The following is a 22,098-nucleotide window of genomic DNA, read 5'->3' on the forward strand; positions in this document are numbered from 1 at the left end:
CATACAGAGTATTTTGAAGTTGCTCCTAAAATCAAGTTGTAATTCTACTTGCATTTAAAGTTTCTCAACGTACCTTCCATCCCCGTGGACATCAAACTAAGACGGCCATGGGGACAAATTAATTAAGTGGCTTCTGAAGGACACGCCAGCCATGTCATCAAGAGTCCTGGTTCTGAATTATATGTAGTGCCCTGGCCCATACTAACGGCACAGACTTTCAGGAGCACAAATTTGGGGATAAAGAAATGTGAGGGGAGATGGGGGGCCCCAGAAGGCCACCGAAACTGATGAGTGACCCACACAGTGAGAGAGGCGAGGGAAGAACACGCAGCAGATGCTGGCTGGGATGCCTTTCCCTCCCTTCTCTGACAGGGTCGCCTTTTAGAGACTGCTTTCTGTATCACTGTGTGTGTGTGGGGGTTATCTCACCCCTTGTCACTTGTCCCTTCATATTCAAACATGCAGCCTACAAGGACACCACCACATCCAAAGCCAGGGTTAAAAGCTTCAACAAAAACCACGAGCCTTACCCTCTGACCAGCACACTGTCCTTGACGAATCAAATCTTCACCCGTGGAAGTGGAATAATGTGGACAGTGTTCACTCAGGGTGTGATGCTCGCTCTGCCTCCGCCAGTGTGGACAGCAATTCCTTCCTGATGATGTTACAGGTACGCGCTCTCCTTCCGAGGCATTACTGCTTCAAGGACTTGGTCTTATTACCCTTAAAGCACATCGCTGCATTACATGACTGCAGATATGATGCCTGATTTCTAATGACGCGTTCAGAATCACTCAAGAAAGTGCAGGACCAATGGAAATACTGTAACCAAAACCTCTTGAAAATGCCGTTACTGTAGGTGCACACGAGTAAACTATCATCAGATGCTGAATCTGAGGACCAATAACTGATTTTAGGTGGAATGTAAGTCTGTTTAAGTGTTCTTATCTAACGTGTAATTTAAAGAGTATTCAGGAAACTGAAATACAAAGATGGCAGCCGTCTCCCCCCATCTGCGGGGGGATGTCCCAAGCCCCGGTGGATGCTGAACCCTGCATCTCCTATGGTTTTTTTCCTGGACACACACACCTGTTCAGTCAAAGGAAGCACTCCACAGCTTCTCCTTGGGACATTCGAACTGCCATTCTCTCTCCTCTTGCACTTGGGGACTAATTACTAAGTAAGGGTGGCTGGAACACTGGCACTGCGACACCGTGACAGTTGACCCGGTCGCTGTGCGCGCGCAGAAAGCGTACACAGCCTGGTCACGCTGGACAAAGGGCCGATGCACGTCCTGGGCGGGATGCAGTGGGATTGTGTGAGATTTTATCATGCTACTCAGAATGGCGTGTAATTGAAAACTTAGAATTATTTATTTCTGGACTTTTCCATTTGATATTTTCAGACCAAGGTTGACTACTAGTAACTAAAACCATGGAAAGTTGCCCTGGCTGGTGTGGCTCAGTGGACTGAGCGCCGGCCTGCAAACCAAAAGGTTACTGGTTCGATTCCCAGCAGGGCACATGCCTGGGTTGCAGGCCAGGTCCCCCAGTAGAGGGCGTGAGAGACCCAACCACACATTGATGTTTCTCTCTTTCTCCTTCCCCTCCCCTTTCTCTAAAAACAAATAAATAAAATCTTAAAAAAAAAACAAACCCCGAAACCATGGAAGCGAGGACAAGGGGGGACAACTGTACATTTATTCTGAGCCCAGATACTTCCTCGACTGTTGAAGTACAGGATGTACTTGGCTCCTCCACCAGTTTTCTTTAAGTTATGCTGCAAAAAAAAAGCCTGAGCCTCCGCTGACAAAGACAGCATGTAGGTAGACCAAAGAAGTTAAACCCCCATGCTCTCCGTGAATTTCTCTTGTAAGTGGTAAATGTGTTGCCTATAGTAGATGCTATTTACATTTCCAAAGAATTCACATATTTGATGATTGAATAGAGAAAATAAACTAGGTTTCATCTTTAAAAATAAGGTTTATTTGTAATAACTATCTTTCATAACACTACGTTGATATTTACCCTGGGGAACGCACACGTACAGATACCCTGGCCTTGATATTTATTACAGAGGTATACTCTTCACACTAATGCAAAAGGACAAGACTCTTCTTCCCCCTCTAAAAATCTCTTCTCTACTGCAAAGAATTCTCAGTGCATTTGCACTAAGACTCTGGAGCACTTGGCAGAGAGGAGATTGGGACAACCAACCAGAATCAGGTTTTCCCTCTCCTCAGTTAGACAACGGAAAATAGGCACCCTAGTTTTAAATGGCAGAAGCAAAGTCTAAACATCAGAAAAACAGAGAGAGGGCATACAAGCAGCTGCTTCGGAATACATGCCTGAGGTGAGGAACAGCATGTTCGCTCATGTTTTGTATGGCAGCGTCACAGGGAATCTCCAGTTCTCAGTCTTCGGGTTCGTACCTGGAAGGAGATAGAAATTAAACTAAGAGCATAGTATCATAATACCTTTGTTGTTGTCATTGTTACCGAGTGAGTTTACTTAAAGCAGCTCCCAGTGCCTATTCCAGCAACGCTGCGCTCCCCCTTTAACTCACTGCCGTGGTCGACGCGGGCCTATGTGGAGCACTGGGAAGGGGACTCCGAGGGCGTTCCTGCAGCAGGTAGGACAGGCCGGTTAACTGCTACGACACCCTCAGACTCGAGTCTCTGTATCTGGCAGTTAGATCCGAGACAGTGCGGTAGAAACTCAGTAATTACATAAATGACAACATTACCATCACTAGTGATACTGCTATGTGAGCAAAGGTTAACAAGCCCCCTTCTCAAAGGGCAGACCTGACCTTGGACTCACCTCCTAGCTGTTCCCCTGAAACCCTAACGAAGGCAAAAGGTCAGCTGAGTTTCCAGATGAAACTGCTGATGACAGAAATGCTCCTGATGAGTAGACTCCCCCTGGACCAGGACTGCGAGCACACTGAAGTCCTGGGCTGGCGGCCAAAAGGTCCATTATGTTTTTTCCGTACACTGGCTCTAGCAGCGCTTGGCTGTCTTTAACTTCAATCAAAACAATTTTGTTAGGTTGTATCGTGACAGCTGTCACATCGGTGTGCACTTAAAGAAAAACTTATCAAAATCGGTGAATTTTTGTGTGGCCGATATTGAAGGTGGAAGAAAATATGCAACATTTTCTGCATACTATGCTTTACTATTGTAAGAAAGGTAAAAATGCAACCGAGATGCAAAACAACAAAGATGTGTGCAGTGTGTGGAGAAGGGGCTGTGACTGATCGAAAGTGTCTAAAGTGGTTTGCAGTGGGCGGGGTCTGTAGGCTGGCCGGTGGGATGGCGGATGAGGAAGACCCCACTTTTGAGGAAGAAAATGAAGAAGCTGGAGGAGGTGCAGAAGGTAGATAGGGTGAGAGAGATTTGTCTTCTAAAGAGTTACGATGCAGGATGTATGGGCTTGGGGCTGACCAGAAGCCTTGTACTGGATCGGCGGTATTCTTGTTGAATCAGTGGATAAGACCTTGTCACAGAGTTCATCACTGACGTGACTCACACGGCAATGTCAACTGGAAGACACGGGTGGGTACAAGTGGAAGATATCTTCTTGATTGGAAAGGATCCAAGGAAATTTGCTAGAGGTAAAGACTTGCTTCCTATGCATGAAGAACGGAAATGAGCTAGGAAAGCATTTGATGAAGCAAACTGGATCTTGACAACTTTTGTACTTTCTGAAGCTTCATTATCTTCTGGGGAGACCATATATAAAAGTAACCTGTATGGCTCTGGCTGGTGGGCCTCGGTGGACTGAGTGCCAGCCTGTGAACCAGAGTCACCAGTTTGATTCCCAGCCAGGGCACATGCCTGGGTTGCGGGCCAGGTCTCCAGTAGGGGGAGTGTGGAGGCAACCACACATTGCTGTTTCTCTCCCTCTCTTCCCCCTCTCTAAAAAAATAATCTTAAATGAAAACCCCGTATGTTTTACACAGTAAAGCTGACAACTAGCCATGTGAGTGAAAGATGGAGAAGACAAACTTGCCCAACTTTATTTTCCTGTCTTTGATTTTGGGGCAATACCACCGCACCTGAATCACGTACTGGGTTTTAATGACCGTGTGTAAGTTGAAGGGCCTTGCAAACCGGCAGAACCTTCTGACTTTTGACTGTCTGAACAGTGAAGTAGTATTCAGGTGTTAGGTGCACCTGAGCCATTGTAGGCCATGCTGCTTCGTGTGAGGTCTAAATGGCACCTTTGACTTTATGAGAGCTAAGACGTGATAGCCAAACCTCAAGTTTTTAGACTACAGTAGTCTGAGAGGTTATTAAAAGATAGTGAAATGGTTTGTGTTTAAGGAGAAAATGATAGAAAAAATAGTCTTTTATGAGTATTTATCTGTCTTAAGGTAATTTGTTTTAACATTCTTTCCTTTCGATAAAGAGAGGGATTTGGGGGAGGGAGAAACAAAAGTTTCATGTATGCTTCTGTGTTGAAGCCTTTCTGATTTAAATCCTTTCGGGCTTATAACATACTGTGTGTCAAGTGTTAAAGGAACTCATTTTCCCAGATCGGATTTCTCTTCTAAATGAAAATGAAATTTTTCAGTACGAGGAATGGCATTGCTTGAAGAGCTGACGGCAGGGCAGCATCCGGGTGGTGTTTCACGAACGTCTGTTAGCACTCGCTCGCTGCAGAAATGTGCACGTGGCTGAACCGTGTGTGGCCAAGGGAACCACTTCCGTACATCAGGATATACACGTTCTGTGTGTATTTAGCTTATTGTATTAAATTATTACCATACTTAGCTTAAAATAAAGATTAAAATTGCATTTAGAGAGGAAAAAATGTGGTTTGCCAAGTTCCCGGGTACCACTGACATTTTGGCCAAATGATCCTTTGCTGTGGGGCTGTCTCATGCATTGGAAGATGTTTAGCAGCACCCCTGGCCTCTGCCCCCTGGAAGCCAATAGCAGGAGAGAACCAACATACTCACAATATCCAGATCAATAAAGTTACTGGTGACAATGAAAAATGTAACAGCCTTTTTGGCCGACCTGATACGGGGTGGGAGCCATGACTAGGGCTTCGCTCTGTGTGGTGCGTTCTTGTAACCACCCTCGTCCCTGCCTGGGGACCACACGGCCAGATAGGGGACCCTGGTTCCGTGTGAGCACACACTTCTTGGCGTGCTGCCTATGGCACCCATCTCCGTGGGGCTCACTCTCTCACACCTCAACTGTCTCCTGAGGGCTCAGCACGACCAGGTCTGGGCGCTGCAAGGACCCCATGGAGGAGAAACACCCAGTGCTGCCCTGCGACTGGCTGTGTTTCCGCGAGACCTCCTGCTACCTGAATCCACTGCCAAGAGTGGCCCCTCGCAGACAGGCCGAGCGGAACCTACAACCTACAAAACCGGTGGGCACTACAGCCAGGGACAGGCCAAAGCTCCTGAGCTGTCCCTGAATGCAGGCTGCCGGGTCAATGAGAGAGCAGCCAGCCGCCGGCCTGCCCTCTCCGGACACAAGCTTCGGGTCACGAAGAGCAGGCACCAACCCAGCGGGGAGACACATCGGGAGGCGGGCAGGCCAGCGCGGCTTACTGTGCCAGTCTTTTCCTCAGGTCTTTGATTTGGTCGTTCTTCCTCGTTAGAATCTCTTTCATGTTTCGGTAAGCTGCTGTTTGTTGGAATTTCTTCTCCAGTTCCTGCAGTGAAAGATTTAAGCATAATACTAAGAAATAGGTAAGGAAAGAATTAATACATCTGATGAAAACGTATGTTTTTTGCTCTAATGTTACTGACATTCTGCTTATATTACTTTGTGATTTCTTTAAAAATACATATTCATATAAAATTGAGTATCCAAACTTTAAAAAAACATTCTTTCAAATGAGAAGCCAGTAAAATAGTAGTATTTCTCCAAATATAACGTTAGCAGGTAACTCACACACACTACGCCCTAGACATGGGCAATCTATCCGAGACAGCAGACTAATTTTCAGGTGTAACACGCATGGTCTCTTTCCAAATCCCAGAGCGTGTCAGTGTTTTAGGGGGATTTTTAAATTGTTTACATTCCTGCTCCCAGATTCTTAAGTGTCTAATCCCTGAGTGAAGAACCCAGTCCACGACACAGAACCCTTGAAAAGTAAAAGTCTGCAGACTGGAGGAGGGTGGGCGGAGGGGGGGAGAGCCACCGTGGAAGAACCTTCTCCCACACTCAGGAGGGAGTGCCGACTTCCATTATCGCAGGTATTCCCTGCTGAGGATGGGAGAATCTCAGTGCCCAGAGACAACGAATCTTTAGGACACATGTTGGCTAATACCTTGAGAAAAACTGTGAATCCGCAGCTGTCCCACCTGCCCTTAGCCACACCTGTCCCCTCTACTGCGGCCATCACCTAAGTGGACATTTGCAGACGACGCTGACCTTCTCGGCCATGCTCAGCTGCTCCTGAACCCTCAGTAGGTCATGCTTGGCTGTCACCAGACTCTCCTCCAGGGACTTCTGGTTTTCGGTCTTGTCATTCAGGGTCTTCTGAAACTCACTCTTTAAAGCGGCAACTGTGTTTTCCAAGTCACTCAAGTCTTGGGCCTTTATAAAATCCTATGAGAAATCACACATGATCGTAAGTTCGTGCTGACATCCTTAGTGGTGGCTGTTTTAGATGGTGATTCGCCGGCGCAGGAGGTGAAGGCCAGTGACGCCGTGCTGCGGGTGCGCCCCAGCTCCGGGGGCTGCCGGCATGCCCGGCTCGCCTTCCACCCTCAGGGCATGGTGGCCTGCGTGGGGCACGGTGCAGGGTCACTGATTCCAGACACGCACAGTACGATTTATTACCTGCTGGGGTTCCAAAGAGAAAAGGGGAGAGCTGAGGCCCCAAATCTGACAAGACTACGCATCTCAGAGTCGGGGTGGCAAACAGGTTTTACTTCGAAAAGTCAAGTTTAAAAAAATCCCGGTGGAGAAGTTTAAATGACACACACGAAGAATAAAATCAGTACGCTCCACCTTAAGTTTGTCTTCGTCACTGTTTACAATGAAACGTTATGGGAGCCTAACTAATGCTGCTGATTTTATGGTTGCCAATTTACCAGGCTTGAGTTTTTTATATTAATGTGCACGCACGTTTGCACAGTGTGGCGGCGTAATACAGCAGCTGGGTCCTCTCCCTGGGCCTTGTTTCTGCCTAAATAAAACCCGCAGCAGAAAGCAGCGGCTGTATTAATGTAACACAGGAGAAGGGGCCGCAGCTGCTAAGTGTGAAGCAGCAGCAGTCGCAGCACAGAAGGGAAGATCCCTACTCATTTTTCGTCAGGTCTTCAAAAAGTCTGATGTCCCTGTGGCTAGCGAAGGTGTGCATGGACTTCGCTTTTGCCAAGATCTTCAAAGTAAAATGTGAGTGAGGTACAAAAGGCTTTTCAAACAAATTCATCATCTAAAAGTGTTTGTAACTGTTTTACTTTTGGGATGTTATAAAGCTGTTCTGGAGGATTTAGCTTTGTTTTAGAAGTCTGTGGTCCTTGCTATATAATGATCGAAACTCCTATGCATTTTCCTGGCCTCTCCTGGACAAGGAGGTCCCAGTGCAGCGCAGCAGCAACAGGGGAGTGGCAGGGTGGGGTGGGGGTGGGGGCATGAGGAACAGTACTAGGGCGTAGCACTGAACTGGTGACTCCAGCTGGGGAACGTGAGAGAAAGAGCCAATACCGTGTCACCTGCTGGTTTCCTTGCTCCAGCCGCAGACCCTGCAGCGCGCTTTCCAGCTCTGACTTCTCCTCCAGCGCAGCCGTAGCCTGGAATCAAGTGCAAACGGAACACGTTCAGGACTCAGTCTGTAAGTAACTCTTCCCAGGAGTCTGTGAAGTAGTTCTGTTACCTGTATTTCAAGGGTCTTCAGCCTTGACTTCAATTTCTCGTTTTCTTCTTGAAGTCTTACAATTTCCTTTGAGAAAATCCAAGTTTTATTATTTTAGCCAAAGTATTTGAAATTACTTGTTTCATTTAAAAATTTAAATTAGCCCTGGCTGGTGTGGCTCAGTGGATTGCATGCTGGCGGGCGAATCAAAGGGTTTGATTCCCAGTCAGGACACATGCCTGGGTTGTGGGCCAGGTCCCCAGTAGGGGGCGCATGAGAGGCAACCACCCATTGACGTTTCTCTCCCTCTCTTTCTCTCCCCCTTCCCCTCTGTCTAAAAAATAAATATATAAAATCTTTTAAAAAATTAAAATTAAATTTAAACCACCCAATAGATCAAAACCGTGCTGGTCCCAGTGACTGGTAACAGCCAGTTTTGCCCAGCCCGACAGCCTCAGCACCTGCGAGTCTCCTTTGGCCCTAAGACTCCTGCTTCCTTCTCTCGCCATCTCACACTGTCTTCAGCCCTCTGCTCTCAGCATTTTCCAAAGCCCCCTCCCCGGGCTGACCCTGCAACTCCCGGCTCTACCCTCAGCCTACAGGCCCGGCACTGCCGCTGTCCTAAAACACAGTCGCCACTACCCCAGTGCGCTGCCCGGAGCCCCTGGACGGTTCTGACGGAGCTGAAGCCGAACGCCTTGGCTTGTAAGCAGCTGTCTCCCCGCAGTCACCTGTCCATCCCCCTTATTCCTGCTATGCTCTGGCACACACATTGACCCCGTCCCGGCCACGCTGGCCTTCCCCTGCCTCGGACTGTGGCCTTTCTGTCCCCCTTCTCTTCCCTCTGACCACTTAACTGGTCTTTACTCTTCAGCCCAGCTCGGGCACGGCCCTACCAAAACGTCTGCCCCCACCTACCCTCCCCCCCGAACTGTGTCCCCCCGCCAGCCCGGCACCTGAGGCGGCACGCTAGCATTGTCCGAGCTGTTTCCAGAGTGTTCGTTCCACTTCTCAGCGAGACTAAGGTTTTGAGGGCAAAAGGCCAGGCGGTACACTGCTTTTTACCTAACGAGACCTAGCATAATGCTGACAATGTAGGTCAGGAAAAGCACTTATTTGCATATTGGTAATCAATGGTTATGAACCTCTTAATAAAAATCCCTTCATTGTTATGACAGGTTGCAAACCGCAAATGCCCGTCCACACACCATGTCCAAACTTCCCTGTGCTTCCCGTCAGGAGCTGCTGCCCCGGGGACGCGCGGCGCGGCATGGGGAACACGCTCAGTGGCAGGGGAGGGGCTGTGTATAATGCTGGGGGTGTCAGAATCATCGGGGGGACCACTCTGAGTGATACACATGTCTAACCCCTACGCTGTACACTTGAAACGAGTATCAGTTAATACTCAATGTCGACTGCAGTCGAAAACAGTTGTTTTAAAGAACAGCTGCCGCAGACCCTCTGAAAGGTAAGTCCACACCTACACGGCACTAGCTCCCCCCCGTGGGCCACAGCCGGAGCCCACCACCTCCTCCCCCGTTTCTCCGCTCCGGAGTCGGGCAGACAACAGGAGACAGAATAGGGGTTGGCGTTTCTCCAACGACGGCAGCGTTACCTTGTTTAGGAGCTCTGCTGTTCCGCCTTCGTTCAGCGGGGCGAGTTTTGGCTTTATGACAACATCTATGACGGGCTGAAACACAGTAACCAAACTGAAAGCACCAGGCTGAATAAATCCATCCCGCACAATCTTCGAGCGCTCGCACTCCTGAGTGGGGGCGCTGTGCGGACAGACCCACCGGGGTGTCAGCTCCATGGTGTGGGAGGGGGGGTTCTCGCTGGTGTGGTTCTTTGCTGCACCCCAGGGCCCAATTTAAATTAGACACAGAAATGAAACCCATCCTCCCCATATCTTTTCTTAAAACAATACAGATGGAAGGAAAGAAGGGGAGACAAGAGGAGGGAAGGTGCTCAACACCAGAGCAGGTATAAATCCTAGAATCTCAGGGCTGGGTTTTAAACTGTGGGAGCAGAGACATCTCTCTGCATGAACCCGGACCCTGGAAAATGGAATATTGATGCGGGTCGTGGCAACTACACTACAGAGGAAGAGTAAGTTGGCATGAATATTCTGGCGGTTTAGCAATATGTACAAAAAACAACAGAATCCATTCCCTTGGACCCAGAAATGTCTTAGCCAGAAACACACTCCAAAGGAGTAACTGGAAAATCACTTTGGACGGGTACGTCCACGGGTTCTCCCCGGCAGCCCTCTACCGCCCGACACCGGGGGCATCGATGGGGCAGTGTTATGTGGTCACTGCAAGTGACGAGAATGATTAAAAAGAGAAGTAGCTAACTACTAGTGCAGTCTCTACATGACAGGTGAGGAAAGCGAGGCTCAGCCACCTCGGGGAAACTGCTCAAGGTCACGTAGCTCAGGATGCGCACCCAGGTGTGGCTAACCCCAAAGCCACGCTCTGCGTCATCAGAGCAGAGGGCTGATGTGGCTGGGAGCCAGGTGGATGGCAGGGAGGGAGGGGGAGAGGAGGGGGAGAGGGGGAGAGGGGGAGAGGGGGAGAGGGGGAGAGGGGGAGAGGGGGAGAGGGAGAGAGGGAGAGAGAAAGTGTGTGTGTGTGTGTGAGGGGGGGGGTGTCAAAAACAGTTTTTCACAGTTATTTACAAAGCTTTTCTTCTTTCGCCTGAAAATCTGGGAGGCAGTTTTTAAATCCTGCTCTAAAATTGAATGGTTTTCCTTGAGAGCTCTCACTTCAACCTTGGATTGCTCTGTGTAACTTAGGGATTTTAAAGACTGGCTGTTGAGATACGGACTTAAGAAGAACAGAAATTACCTTTTTACTGGAAGATGTAAATTCTGCTTTTTCAAACTCTGCAACTTGTTCTAATAATTCTCTTGAAGATAAAAGCAAATATAAAAAAATATTTATTTGAAATACATTTCAAATAAAATCCCCCACACAAGAGTAAGATCACTTGTACCAACCTATCACACGCCAGAGAGAACAGAGCAAGGTGACCACGTCACCAGGTCAAACCGGTATTCAGTTACTAACAGTCGGGAGTCTAAACACATGGCCCCCACGCTGAATCGCCCGCAGCACCTAGTGTTGCCCACCCCCTCAGCGCACCACGTGACCGCTAGAGCTTCAGTGTTAAGACAAGCACGTCTGAAATTTGTGGTCAACGCCGGATTTCTGAGGTGCTAGAGGGAGATTCCTCTATCACATAATACACATCGTTAGCTGCCGGGCGTTCAAGAGACAAACTGATTTTAATAGGGGCGTGTCGTGAAGACGGAATGACAGTAGGTTGTGACATCTACTGGAAAAGTGTGGTAGAGTTTCCAGGAAGACAGGTGGCCCAGGTGACAGCCTGATCACCGCCTCTACCTGCAAAGGGGGGAGGGAGCTGACCCTCCCCTGCTGTGGGCCCACACTCTCCGGAGGCCCACACTCTCCACGGCTGCGCTGGTGCTTCAGGAGCAGCACCCCGGGTTCAGAGGTCAGTCGTTCCTCATCTCTGCCCTGACTTTTCTTAGAATGGGTTTCAATTTTACCGATTTTACCATATTTTAAAAAATTAATGCACTCTTTGATAATGTTTGGAATATAAATGTTTTTTCACATTTCCAATTTAAAGTGTATAATTTACGATGTGATTATTTAGAAGTAAACTTCCAATACTACTAGTCTGAAGTGATGGTATTTGAAATATTTTCCAAATGCTTCATAATCTTTATTTCCTAGTCAACCGATCTCTAAATAAAGACTTATTACAATACCGATCAGGCTGACAAAGACACTGTGGGGAACAGTTGGTAACAGCCTGAAAAGCAATTCCATAAATCTCACACGCCCTCGCAGTACCCAGGCACAACAGGAGGGAGGACTTTGCCAGGACCACGGAGTGGCACCCAAGACATCACCCAGGAACCGAGGCCTTGCTGCTGCCCCGCCCGGGCTCTCACGCACCAGCCCCGAGGACACCAGCAGCAAAGACTTTCGATAACTTTTAAGAACGTGCTTGGGCCACTACTGTCATAACTTCAGGTACCGACTTTATTACCTGTTTTCAAGTTCAGAGATGTCTGTTTGTAGCTTGAGGTACCACTTCTCCGCCTGCGCGAAAAGCTGCCGCAGAAGTAGCACGTTGGTGTGCGCCGTGTTGAGGAGCTCAGACTCCACCTCGCTGTGCACCACGGCCTGCAGCCCGTGCAGGACTTCCGAGACCTCGTCCGCTGTGAAGGTGCCCTCCACCAGTCTGGAACACAGCCGCCCCGGACGTCCGCACGCACGGCAAGAACCGTTCACAGCCCAAACTAAGAAAGCCACCCTGTGACACCTCGGGTCTGACGGGGCTGCGGGGACAATCTCTCTGGGCGCTAGCTTCTTCATTAGTAAAGCAGGTGGGAAGTAAGCTGAATTAAATTTTGATGTCTATTTAAGTGATTAAATTGTGGCTCATTTTTCAAATATGGACATTCTTTAATACATGTATACGCTCAGAGACAGTTCCCCAAACAATTCACTTTTTTCTTTAATTTTCAAGTTTAAAAATCTTTTTCATTCTCCACTAAAATTGATTCTATCACCCTGGCTGGTGTAGCTGAGCGGACTGAACACAGACCTGCAAACCAAAGGGTTGCAGGTTTGATTCCCAGTCAGAGAACATGCCTGGGTTGCAGGCCAGGTTGCCACTGGGGGATGCTTGAGAGGCAACCACACACTGATGTTTCTCTTTCTCCCTCCCTTCCCCTCTCTCTAAAAATAAATAAACAAAACCTTAAAAAAATTGTGTTTAATATTCATTTTATCATGATAATTTCAAAAGTCACCTGGAAGATGTAATTTTGCCTGCATTTCTATTATTTGTCTAGGACTCAAAAAGCCCCCAAAATATCCACCCTGAACCTAACTTCTCTTAGTTGCAGCTCCGAAGACCACTGACCACGCATCAGAGTGAACACCCTTCTGGACAACAGCGTTAACCGTCCACCTCCCACACAGAGCTTGGTTTGGGAGGGAGCTTGGGGCCGAATTCTTCAATCCCCTCACTTTCCAAACGGGAACACAGGCCCAGAAGGGGCTGACAACCCCACAGTCGTGTCCTGCTCCCCCAAGGACATGCCCAACAGCTCAATCCTGGAGAAAGCTTCTGGGCACGCCTCCTCCTTGCAACGGGTCTCTCCTCTCCCCACCTCCGCCCCCAGTGTCCCCACCCCTCCAAGGCTCGGAAGAGCAGCGCCCCAACCCAGGTCCACCTTCTTCCTCATTTCCAAAAGGACCTAATGAAGGGAGCTGCACCGGAGTCCAATCACAGTTATACTCAAGTTCCTATTATCTGATTTGCCATTCTTTAGTGTCTCATTTAGCCAGCAGAGTTTAAATGCTGTGAAAAAACCAAAACTTGAACTATTTTTGAGGGAAGTCTTGACTAAATATATTAACAATCTTTCTATGTTCTTTAACAGAACACACCAAATCTGCTTTAAAACAACCTTTTTTTGGCAACCCGATTCCATTCTTAGAACAGCGGTTAAGGTGCCCAAAGTGGGTGGTGAAGGGCCTTCACTGGCTGTCCCACTGCCTCACCAACTGAGCGGCTGATCTCCCCACTGGGGGCTGGGGGACCGGACGGCCAGACCAGACCTGTGAATGCAGCAGTTAGTGGTGACACCTGACGGTCTCTGCTGCCGGGGGGCTTCATGGCTTTATGACAGGTGCAGCTCACCTGGAGGACTTTTTCATTTATGCCTTACCCCCGCCACAGCCTCATTGCAAAGCAGTCTGACGTCTCTCCCTCATTCAGTCCTTTTCTTTGGTCTCCCCAGTATGCTCAACGTCAAACATCAATTTTCTACGGTCTGTTTTCCATGTTCCTAATTCTTCAGTATGAACTGTGTAGGCGTTTTCTTGCAAACTGTCATTATCTTAGGGCTCTACTCTCTTAATTAAAAACTCAGGTAATTAAAGTTCTGGTATCTCTAACACAAGCCCACCATTAGCCCATAAGCGCCTCACAACTTCCTGCCCTCGGAAACGCTGCAGCCCCTGAGCAAATGTCCTGCTGGATAACAGGCTGCTCCCACCGCAGTCTGAGGGGCACAGACCCCCGAGGCTACATGGCCGCTCTCGGGGAACAGCGGACCCCGACAATCCCGGCAATGGTCTGGACGGCCTCTGCCGCAGCACCCCCACACTGGCCACCAGGATGGCTCCTGCTCCCCACCGGGTTTCCTTACGGTCTTCTGATACCTGCTCTCCTTGAGGTCTTGGAAGCAGGAATCTACAGTTTTGAGTCTCAAGCCTCTTCTTGACCGAGCAAAGCGCATATAATTAACAACTTCATTTTGATGGTGCTCATTTAGGCCCAACTCTGCCTGAAAGAGAGAAGTAATTTCCTTGTCAGTCTTGCAACTGAAATAAAGGAACCGACAGTGAAGACACAGGCCTTGCTCGGGCGGGGCCTGCTGCATGTCCACTCAGTCCCATCCCCCCGTCTTCCCAGGCACACGGCTGCCCCACCAGGCACTTCCCAGCCCTCCTAGCGGTCAGGCGTGACCACCTGACTACTTCCCAGGGACGGCTGTCGGGAGAAGACATGAGGGCTACTTCCAGAGCCTGGGCCTTAGGATGGGGGCGGGGCCTTGTCACACCCCATTTCTCTGACCCACAGAGGAGGTGGTAACTAGGCTGAACCTTGCAGACAGCAACCAAGCCCTAGGGCTCGGGGAGCAGCAAGATAAAAGGGACCCGGATCCCTACATGACTTCACGGAGGAACCCTGACCTAAGTAAGAAGGGCAGAGATGGCTGTTAACAGAGAGAAATCAACCTCTGTATTCTTTAAGCCACTGTGTTTTGGATCTCTTTTGCAGCCACTCAACCATACCCTAACACAGGTTTAAAAAGTAGATTTGGTTTTGACAGAGCCATTAATTGGTCTTGATTTTAAACCATATGACAGCTTGACAACCATGACTAGAAATTAATGAAATTCTTTTCATTTCATAGCTACACTGAAAATTAAAGAAGAAAATTATAAAACTGAACATCTTATGTAGCAGACTAAATGAGTCAGAATTACTTTTATTTAAAGAATAACTTCAACTATCATAGCCTTCCTAGGGGAGACAAAGGCCTCATTTCCGAGCCTTTTTTAGGCTTATCCCTCACTCTCAGCATACGGGGTTGCCTCCAACTTTGTAGAGGCCAACGCCAAGGACATTGGGCACGCACGGTCTACTTCACCACCTCTCCAGTCCCTCACCAAGGCTTTTCTGTATCCACGCCCATCCGCCCCTCTTCCTGGCAGTCTCGATTTCCTTAAGACGTAAGTCTACAGGAGCCAGAACCTTGCCCATCTGATTTCGAGACATACCCAATACTTCTCAGAGTGCCTGGCATGGAGCAGACATGTGCCTGACAAATGACCTTAAGGAGTGTTGTTCCTTTGAAGGTCACTCCCTCATAAGGCCTTACTGGTTCTCTTTCAAACTCTTGGGGGACTTTTATTCAACCAATTGTTCCACCTCTCAACACTCTATTGGCTGCTTCTTCCCTTGAGACTAAAGGGAATACTATGTATATAAACCTCATTCATGCTATGAAACAAAACTTGAGATTCCCTCTAGCTACTGCTGCTTTTCCCTGCTTCCCTTCTACTCCTGCTGTCCCCAATGTATTATCTAATCCTTAAACACACATGCTACTCAAACTGCTTTTGTAAAGCTCACCAGTAACCTCTTAATTATTACACAAATACAACTCCACGGCCGATGCCTTGTTCTCAGCTGACCTGCTTTCTTTGGCTGCTAACCCCACCTTTCCTTCTTGATCTCACGTGTAGGCTCATCCTCTCGGGCTTGTCTCTTATTAAATATCGAGATTTCCCAGGGCTCTGCCTTGGACCCTTGCTCTTCTCATTCCGTATGCTCCCCCTAATGACATATCTATCTCAAGGTTTCAAGGTTCCCTGTACGTCTATGACTCTCAAGTCCAAGATGCTGACCTACAGGTGTGTGTCCCCAACTGTGGATGAACAGCTCCACCAAGTCTTTTTCTCCCCCCCGCCCCAGTTTTTAGTATTTCTACAATTTGAGATGTTAAAGCTTCATAATTTAAGAACTACCCAAAATATCATAATGAGCCTAATATTGTGCCTTGTGCAGATTAAATGGCCTGTTCCTATCTGTTAGCTATGTTCTCTCCTGTCAAGAAGAGTTAAGACTGTCCTAAGACTAAGAAGAAAGAAATTACTCAAACCGAGAAGGAGGAACTTTAGGACAAAAGGCAGAAAAGTTCCTTTCAAATGGATGGGCGTGAAGAAAGGGAGCAGACTGAGCAGCGGAGTTCAGCGGGAGACAGGAGAGGGCATGCACAAACCTCTGCTTCCCCATGTGCACACATGTTCACTACACGCACGAGTCAAATCACTAGAGAAAAAGGCACAGGCTGCCGTGTGGCACAAGAAGACGAAGCCCTGGAGTAAAGGCCAAGTTTAAGTCTAGCTATGCAATTATTTGTGACCAAGCCACTTAACCTCAGTGACGCCAGTTTTGTCAGCTGTTAAATGAGAGGTAGATATGATGATCATCTCTAAAATATTTAGAAATAATGGGAAATGTCCAAATAAGGAAGTTGGAATGTTTGAATTTTGTTGCAGAAATATTTTATTAAAATAATTCTAATAAATAAGCTAAAAACATACAGCAAACATCCTACCAGAGCATCGCCAAGCTAGCGTCTTCACACTGTGCCGTAAAGTGAGGGGAGGAGGGGTGAGGGTACCGGAAATGGTTCCCTGTTCGGACTAGTCTCAAAAAACCCACGCACCATTTTACGATGAGAAGTGTAAAAAATGTAATGATAAAAACGAGTCCACTAAGAAAATCTAACATATATGGAATGCTTACTATTTTAACAGGCCCCGTGCTATTTACTTTATGTGCATTCGCTCATTTATCATTTTAACAACCCCAGTTTATTATATCTTTTATTTACTATTGAAGAAACTGAGCCTCAGTTGTTAAGCAAATCGACAGAAAGGAATGACAGAAGACAGAATGGAAGTGGATGTGATTTTCGGGGTGTGTGTGTGACATCACCATCAGTTTTTCAACTTGACCTTGATATTTTATTGAAATCAAGCATGAGTGGGGCAGGCTCTAAGATCAGGAGGGGTAGGGAGTGGTCTGCGTTGCTCATGGTTGTACTGTCAGCAGCATGAGCGTGCTTGGATTAGCGCGCGGGCTAAAAGAGGGATTCTGGTTGCTGAGATATTTCAGTATCCCATTTCAGCGGGGCCCCCAACGCTGGTGTCATCTCCTTTCTGAATACTCCAGTACTGTGCAATGTTCTAAGTACCGTTTTAGCATACAGGAAAACGGGCCTCTTTCCAACAGATCAAAACAAATGTTACCCAAGTTCGCTCAGCTGCAAAATGGGGCGGCGGGGGGGGGGGCTTTGACTCTTAGAGGCGTTCTGACATCGGAAAGCTGGATTCAATCACGTTCTCCCTTCTTGGCTCGTTAACACAATTGCTTATGCTGCCAAAGTGTGTGTGTGTATAAAAACTTGGCGTTTCTGGAAACGAATGAGAATCCTGCCCTTCGCCTTCTGCTCGCAGCCGGTTCCCCCAACTCGCTCCATTATTGCCCACGAGTTGTGACCAGGCCGTTGAGCCTCAGCTAGGGGCGAGGACTAACGCGACGCGGCGTTGCGAAGCTGCTAGGGGAGGGCTTCGTTACCTAGGACTGTCCCGGAATGGCTTCGGACGGGGTTAACTGAGGCCCCCCCAACCGGTGCGGACCCCTCCTCAGCGGGCTCGAACCCGCTGCAGGTCAGGCCAACACTCCGCGGCCCAGCTCTGCGTCTCCAGCCCCGGCCAGCGCCCACTGTCCGGCGCTCTGCGGCGCCAGCGGGCCGGCTACTCACCATGGCGGCCGGCGGGAGTCAGCAGCCTCCGGGAGAGGTAGAGGCCAGGCGGAGCCCCGCTCAACCCGGGATTGCAGAAGGAGGTTGCACCGCCGCGGACGGGGAGGGTGGGCCGGTTGTTTAGAAGCCTCCGGTTGCTAATGGGAACAGAGGCACGTGACCCTGAAATTATGCACTTTTATTGGTCCTTAAGATCACGCGACAGGAAGTTCAGCATGACTGGCCGGACTCCGCATGCGCATTGGCTTCCAGAGCCGGGAAGTCCCACCTTTTCACGCCACGCTGTCTTTGGGGGCTGGCCCCCGTTGCCAAGGGTGACGGGAGGCGAGATTTTGCCTCCGGACTCTACGCTGCGATGGGCCGTAGCGCCCGGAGTCGGTTTGCTGCGAATGGCTTATCCCTCGCTTTTCGCTGCGTGGCGCCCCTTAGGGCCAGGGCCCTGGTTCCTGACCGACCTTTTGACGGTCTCTTGGGACGTCGGACGCCTCCCCTCCCAGACTTTCTGTACGCTCCAGGAGTTCCAACTTGGCCGAGATAGGCCGATCCACTAGCGATGCCAGGTTTCTCGGCAGACCTTTGAACGACCCTCTCTCCCCATCCTCCCCCCCCTTTTTTTTTGCCTTTATATTCCTGGTTAAAAAAAAAAAAAACACCTAATATAAAACATCCTTTGTTTCTTAAAAAAAAAATCTCTAACGAAGTCGATGAAAGACCAATGAATTTCAAGCTATTATGCTTAAAATCACCAGGGAGGCATGTTGAAAGAACACTTCGTGTCCTCCCCCAGAAATCCAGGTCTAGTTTGGGTCTTTGGAATCTGCCGTCTTTATTGACATTCCAGGTGGGATCGCGGACCACTCTTTAACAAACTGTCCTAGAAGAGCAAAGGTGCAGGATGACTAGACTATTGCACACACCGGGCGCTTGGGGCTGGTGGGGGGCCGTGAAAGCCGTTGAGTGGGCAAGGCAACCGAGTAGGTGTTTCCGCATCCTCTGGAGACAGACACATGAGCAAGATGCACTCACTGGGGAGGCAATGAGTAAGCTAAGGAGTGAGCTCAGCGCATGGAAATAAGGAGCATAGAGAGGGGAACTTTCTGAGAATCTGGGGGACTTCACATTGAGGAGAGGTATTTGGCATTACCCCTGACTCATGAATAGATACAGTAACTTAAATAATGCCATTTGGTTTTATGTTGATTTTGTGATCCACTTAAAATGGATCACAATTGAGACCTGAAAGTCTAGAAAGGATTTTAAAGATCTTGTTCCACCCACTTACCTTATGGCTGAAGAGACTGAGAGCCAGGGTCACATGTCCAAGACCTCAGGGAGCTGGGTGGGGACATCTGGAGCCTGTTTGTGGAACGAAACTAATACAAATAGGTTTTCAAGAGCAAAACCAGAAAGCAGATGTGGACTATTCTGGGACAGTAGGTGTAAATCATATTCTGGTTTCAAGAATTTCGTTTTCTTTTCATTTCTTGCCACATTCATTTTATACAATGTGAATGATATACCAAGTTTTGTACAAAGCTTAGTCCCCCAAGAACTGAGCTCACTACTTTTTAAACTTGAAACTTTCATTGTTAGAACAAAGTGGCTGCAGTTAAACTCTGTAGAATAAAACTAACTTACAAAGGGATGGTGTCTTTCAAGGAGGTACGGCTATGAAAACATGTTTATTCATGGCATGGTCAATGTGGTAAACGGGAAGTAATTAAACTGGCTCACTTTCAATCCAGACAAAGTAAGAGCTAGAAGGAAACAGTATTTTCAGATGAGGAAAGGCAGCTCAGAAGAGTAAAGATCTTGCCCAGTAACAGAGGCTAGCAGAGGCAGGTCTGGAATCCAAATCTCATGATTACTGGCAAGAGTTTGTTGACCATTTAGGTCCACCCAAGTATAGGTGACAGGGCTTGTCTTCCAAATTTACTTCCACCTCTCTGGATATAAGGCTCCTCACCCTCTGTGTAGGGGAGGTTATGAATGTCCCATGATTTTTGAAAAGCCGGGGGGAGAAGGGGCAGTTTGCCAATTTGGATGGGGCTTCAGAAGTCCGCTCAGATGACCCAGGGATGATATGCAGGCAGGTGCCCATGGCAGGAGCACTCTCAGGCCTGAAGGGTGGTCTGGGGGCATTGGCATGGCTATGCCCAGCTTCACTTTGGCCTCTCAGGGGCATTGGGGCAGAACCTCTGTCTCCCTGCAAGGGCTATGCGGCCAGGCTCTCAGCCCCTGTGCTCCATTGTGGCCTCCTCCCAGCTCAGTTAAATCTCTGCTTTGCCCTGCCACCTCTCACCTCTCTGTTTGGTGCGTGTTTGTTGAACTTGATAATAAGAGTTGCCATTATTTAGTGCCTACTATAGGCGAGACATATCCCATTCCAATAGTTGATCCTCACCATCTTCTTTCTTACCGCAGCCGATATTTATGGGATTCACACAGAGATAAGGTGACTTTACTAGGTGTTGTGGATCCAAGGTAAAGAAAGAATTTTATAAACACTTTTATGACATTTGAGAAAATAAAGTTGTTTACCAGTTTGCCTTTCTAAGGAAACTGGCGTGTATTTTCTTACAGGCAAACTCCTGTGCTAGTTGCTAAGTGTTTTTGACATCGGGCGACCAAAGCAGAGAGCAGGGAATGCAAATATTTCATTTGTGAGTTTGTTTGCGGCTTGGGGATTTTTTTAAAAAAAAGTCGTTCTACAAAGCTGCATTAAAGTTTTAATTTAAAATCCTATTTTAATCTAAAATCTTCTGCACCAAGGACACTGTATCCCTTCCAGCCAATCTACCCAGCTGAGCTGAATGTTGTTGCACAAGCTGTCTAAACAGTGTCAGTGAAAATGAACACGCATTCTGGCCTTAAGTTGATGAACTTGGCTCACGAAAAGGCTGAACTTGTGCTTTGGGTTGTTTACTAGCTTGAGCTGACCACCAAAGCAAATAATTCGGGCTGTGAGTGAGAACATTTCCACCCTGTTTTAAGAGCAAGCTTCTTTGTCTCCCTCTATTTTTTTTTAAATTGTGGTGACAATGTTTCAAATGTGTGCGCGTGCACATGTGTGCGTGTGCGTGTCAGTTCGAAAGGACTGGGCGGGAGGCGTACAAACAAGACCACTAAATACCTCTTGGGATAATTCAACACAAATCAAATGAAGATCAACTCTGTCTTCTTAGATGATTACAGAATGAGGCTCTTGCGGGTTTGCAAGTTACCAGTCATAACGCCAGGACCACCCGTTTCCAAGTGTTTACCAGCTAGCCTGGGCAAGGGAGGAATCGCAAAGTGGTCTTGGTCTTCTTAGTAGTGTCGACAGAGTGAGTCATTCTGCCACTATTTTCAGAGTCCCCTTTGTGTGCGAGCTTCTCTGGTCGTGGTGGTGGGAGTCTAAGGGGGACAGTAGAGGGACTTGGGAGGCCTAGGTCCCCCTACTGTGTAGATCTTTGGGTGAGACGGAGCAGGGGGGACTAAGGTGAGGCTTTACTCAGGTGAAAAGAGAAAAGACTTTTTAAAAGCAATTAAGAAGAAATTAACACAGGAGGCACACAGAGAAGGCTGAAATTGTGAAGGTCAGGTGGGAGAGAGGGCACTTGGAGCGACACTGACCTGGGAGTAGGTGGAAATGGTGAGAGGAAAGTCATTTGGGGGGGGGTTGTCTGGGAGGAGGCAAAGCCTCTGGAGTGTGGCACCTTGCATGTCCTGGGGTCTGCCCCATCTTCTCCAACCCTGCCCAGCTGCAGCTGAGAAGGCAGCCAAGACTTTAAAGAAGGGAAAGCCCAGGGTTGAAAGAGCTTTTATGGGAGCAACGCCATGGGGGGCATTTCGGTGGATGTCCGGTGGCAGGAGGCTATTTTCAGTTCTTTGCTGTTTGTCCCTCGGTTAGTTGGTTTCGCAATGCTCCAGTGACCTGCAGAGCGTTGGAGGGTGCTGCCAAATGAGATTAGTAAACTCACCATCCCATGCATTGAAGGAGGTCAGGCAAGGAAGTGGTTCACCATAAAACACTGCAGCTCCCTTTGAGATGGTGCAGAGAACGCTAATTCTTAGCCCAAAAGGTAGATTAGTTTCACTGATAAATCTCCATACATTAAAATCCTCTGAAGGAAACAAACAAATCATCAAAAAGTTAAGCCTACCTAAAACCAAGTCCGGAGTTGGTTGTGAGGAATACTTTCCTGTGAAGTACAAGAAAAATGTACCGTGGTTGTGGTGCCATGTGCCAAATCCCTGTCGGTCACCCTCACATGCACATGCGCCTTTGCGTTAGATCCACAAGCTCCATTTGTGGAAAATGGATACGCGAACGGC

General features: G+C 48.2%; 1 protein-coding gene and 1 pseudogene across 1 annotated transcript; one reads left to right on the forward strand and one right to left on the reverse strand.

Annotated features, from left to right (window-relative positions):
- Window positions 1–1,683: 1,683 nt before the first annotated feature.
- On the reverse strand, window positions 1,684–17,917 carry LZTFL1 (leucine zipper transcription factor like 1). The gene is made up of 10 exons (XM_053930200.2): window positions 17,782–17,917; window positions 14,102–14,226; window positions 11,913–12,107; window positions 10,679–10,739; window positions 9,445–9,519; window positions 7,851–7,916; window positions 7,690–7,767; window positions 6,401–6,577; window positions 5,572–5,675; window positions 1,684–2,431 (listed from the first exon to the last, which is right to left on the reverse strand). Exons 1-10 carry the CDS (start codon window positions 17,782–17,784, stop codon window positions 2,413–2,415), a joined length of 903 nt encoding a protein of 300 aa, XP_053786175.1. The 5' UTR covers window positions 17,785–17,917; the 3' UTR covers window positions 1,684–2,412.
- LOC112309659 (transcription initiation factor TFIID subunit 13 pseudogene) lies at window positions 3,314–3,785 on the forward strand (annotated as a pseudogene).
- Window positions 17,918–22,098: the final 4,181 nt, after the last annotated feature.

This window comes from Desmodus rotundus, chromosome 8 (assembly GCF_022682495.2).
Source record: "Desmodus rotundus isolate HL8 chromosome 8, HLdesRot8A.1, whole genome shotgun sequence".
NCBI lineage: Eukaryota > Metazoa > Chordata > Mammalia > Chiroptera > Phyllostomidae > Desmodus > Desmodus rotundus.

What these genes read in the sequence shown, in the direction of transcription:
- LZTFL1 (XM_053930200.2), bottom strand. An exon ending in ATCTCTGAACTTGAAAACAG is followed by an intron (nt 10,740 to 11,912) that starts GTAATAAAGTCG and finishes TTTATCTTCAAG; the next exon opens with AGAATTATTAGAACAAGTTG. An exon ending in TGAAGACCCTTGAAATACAG is followed by an intron (nt 7,768 to 7,850) that starts GTAACAGAACTA and finishes ACTTGATTCCAG; the next exon opens with GCTACGGCTGCGCTGGAGGA.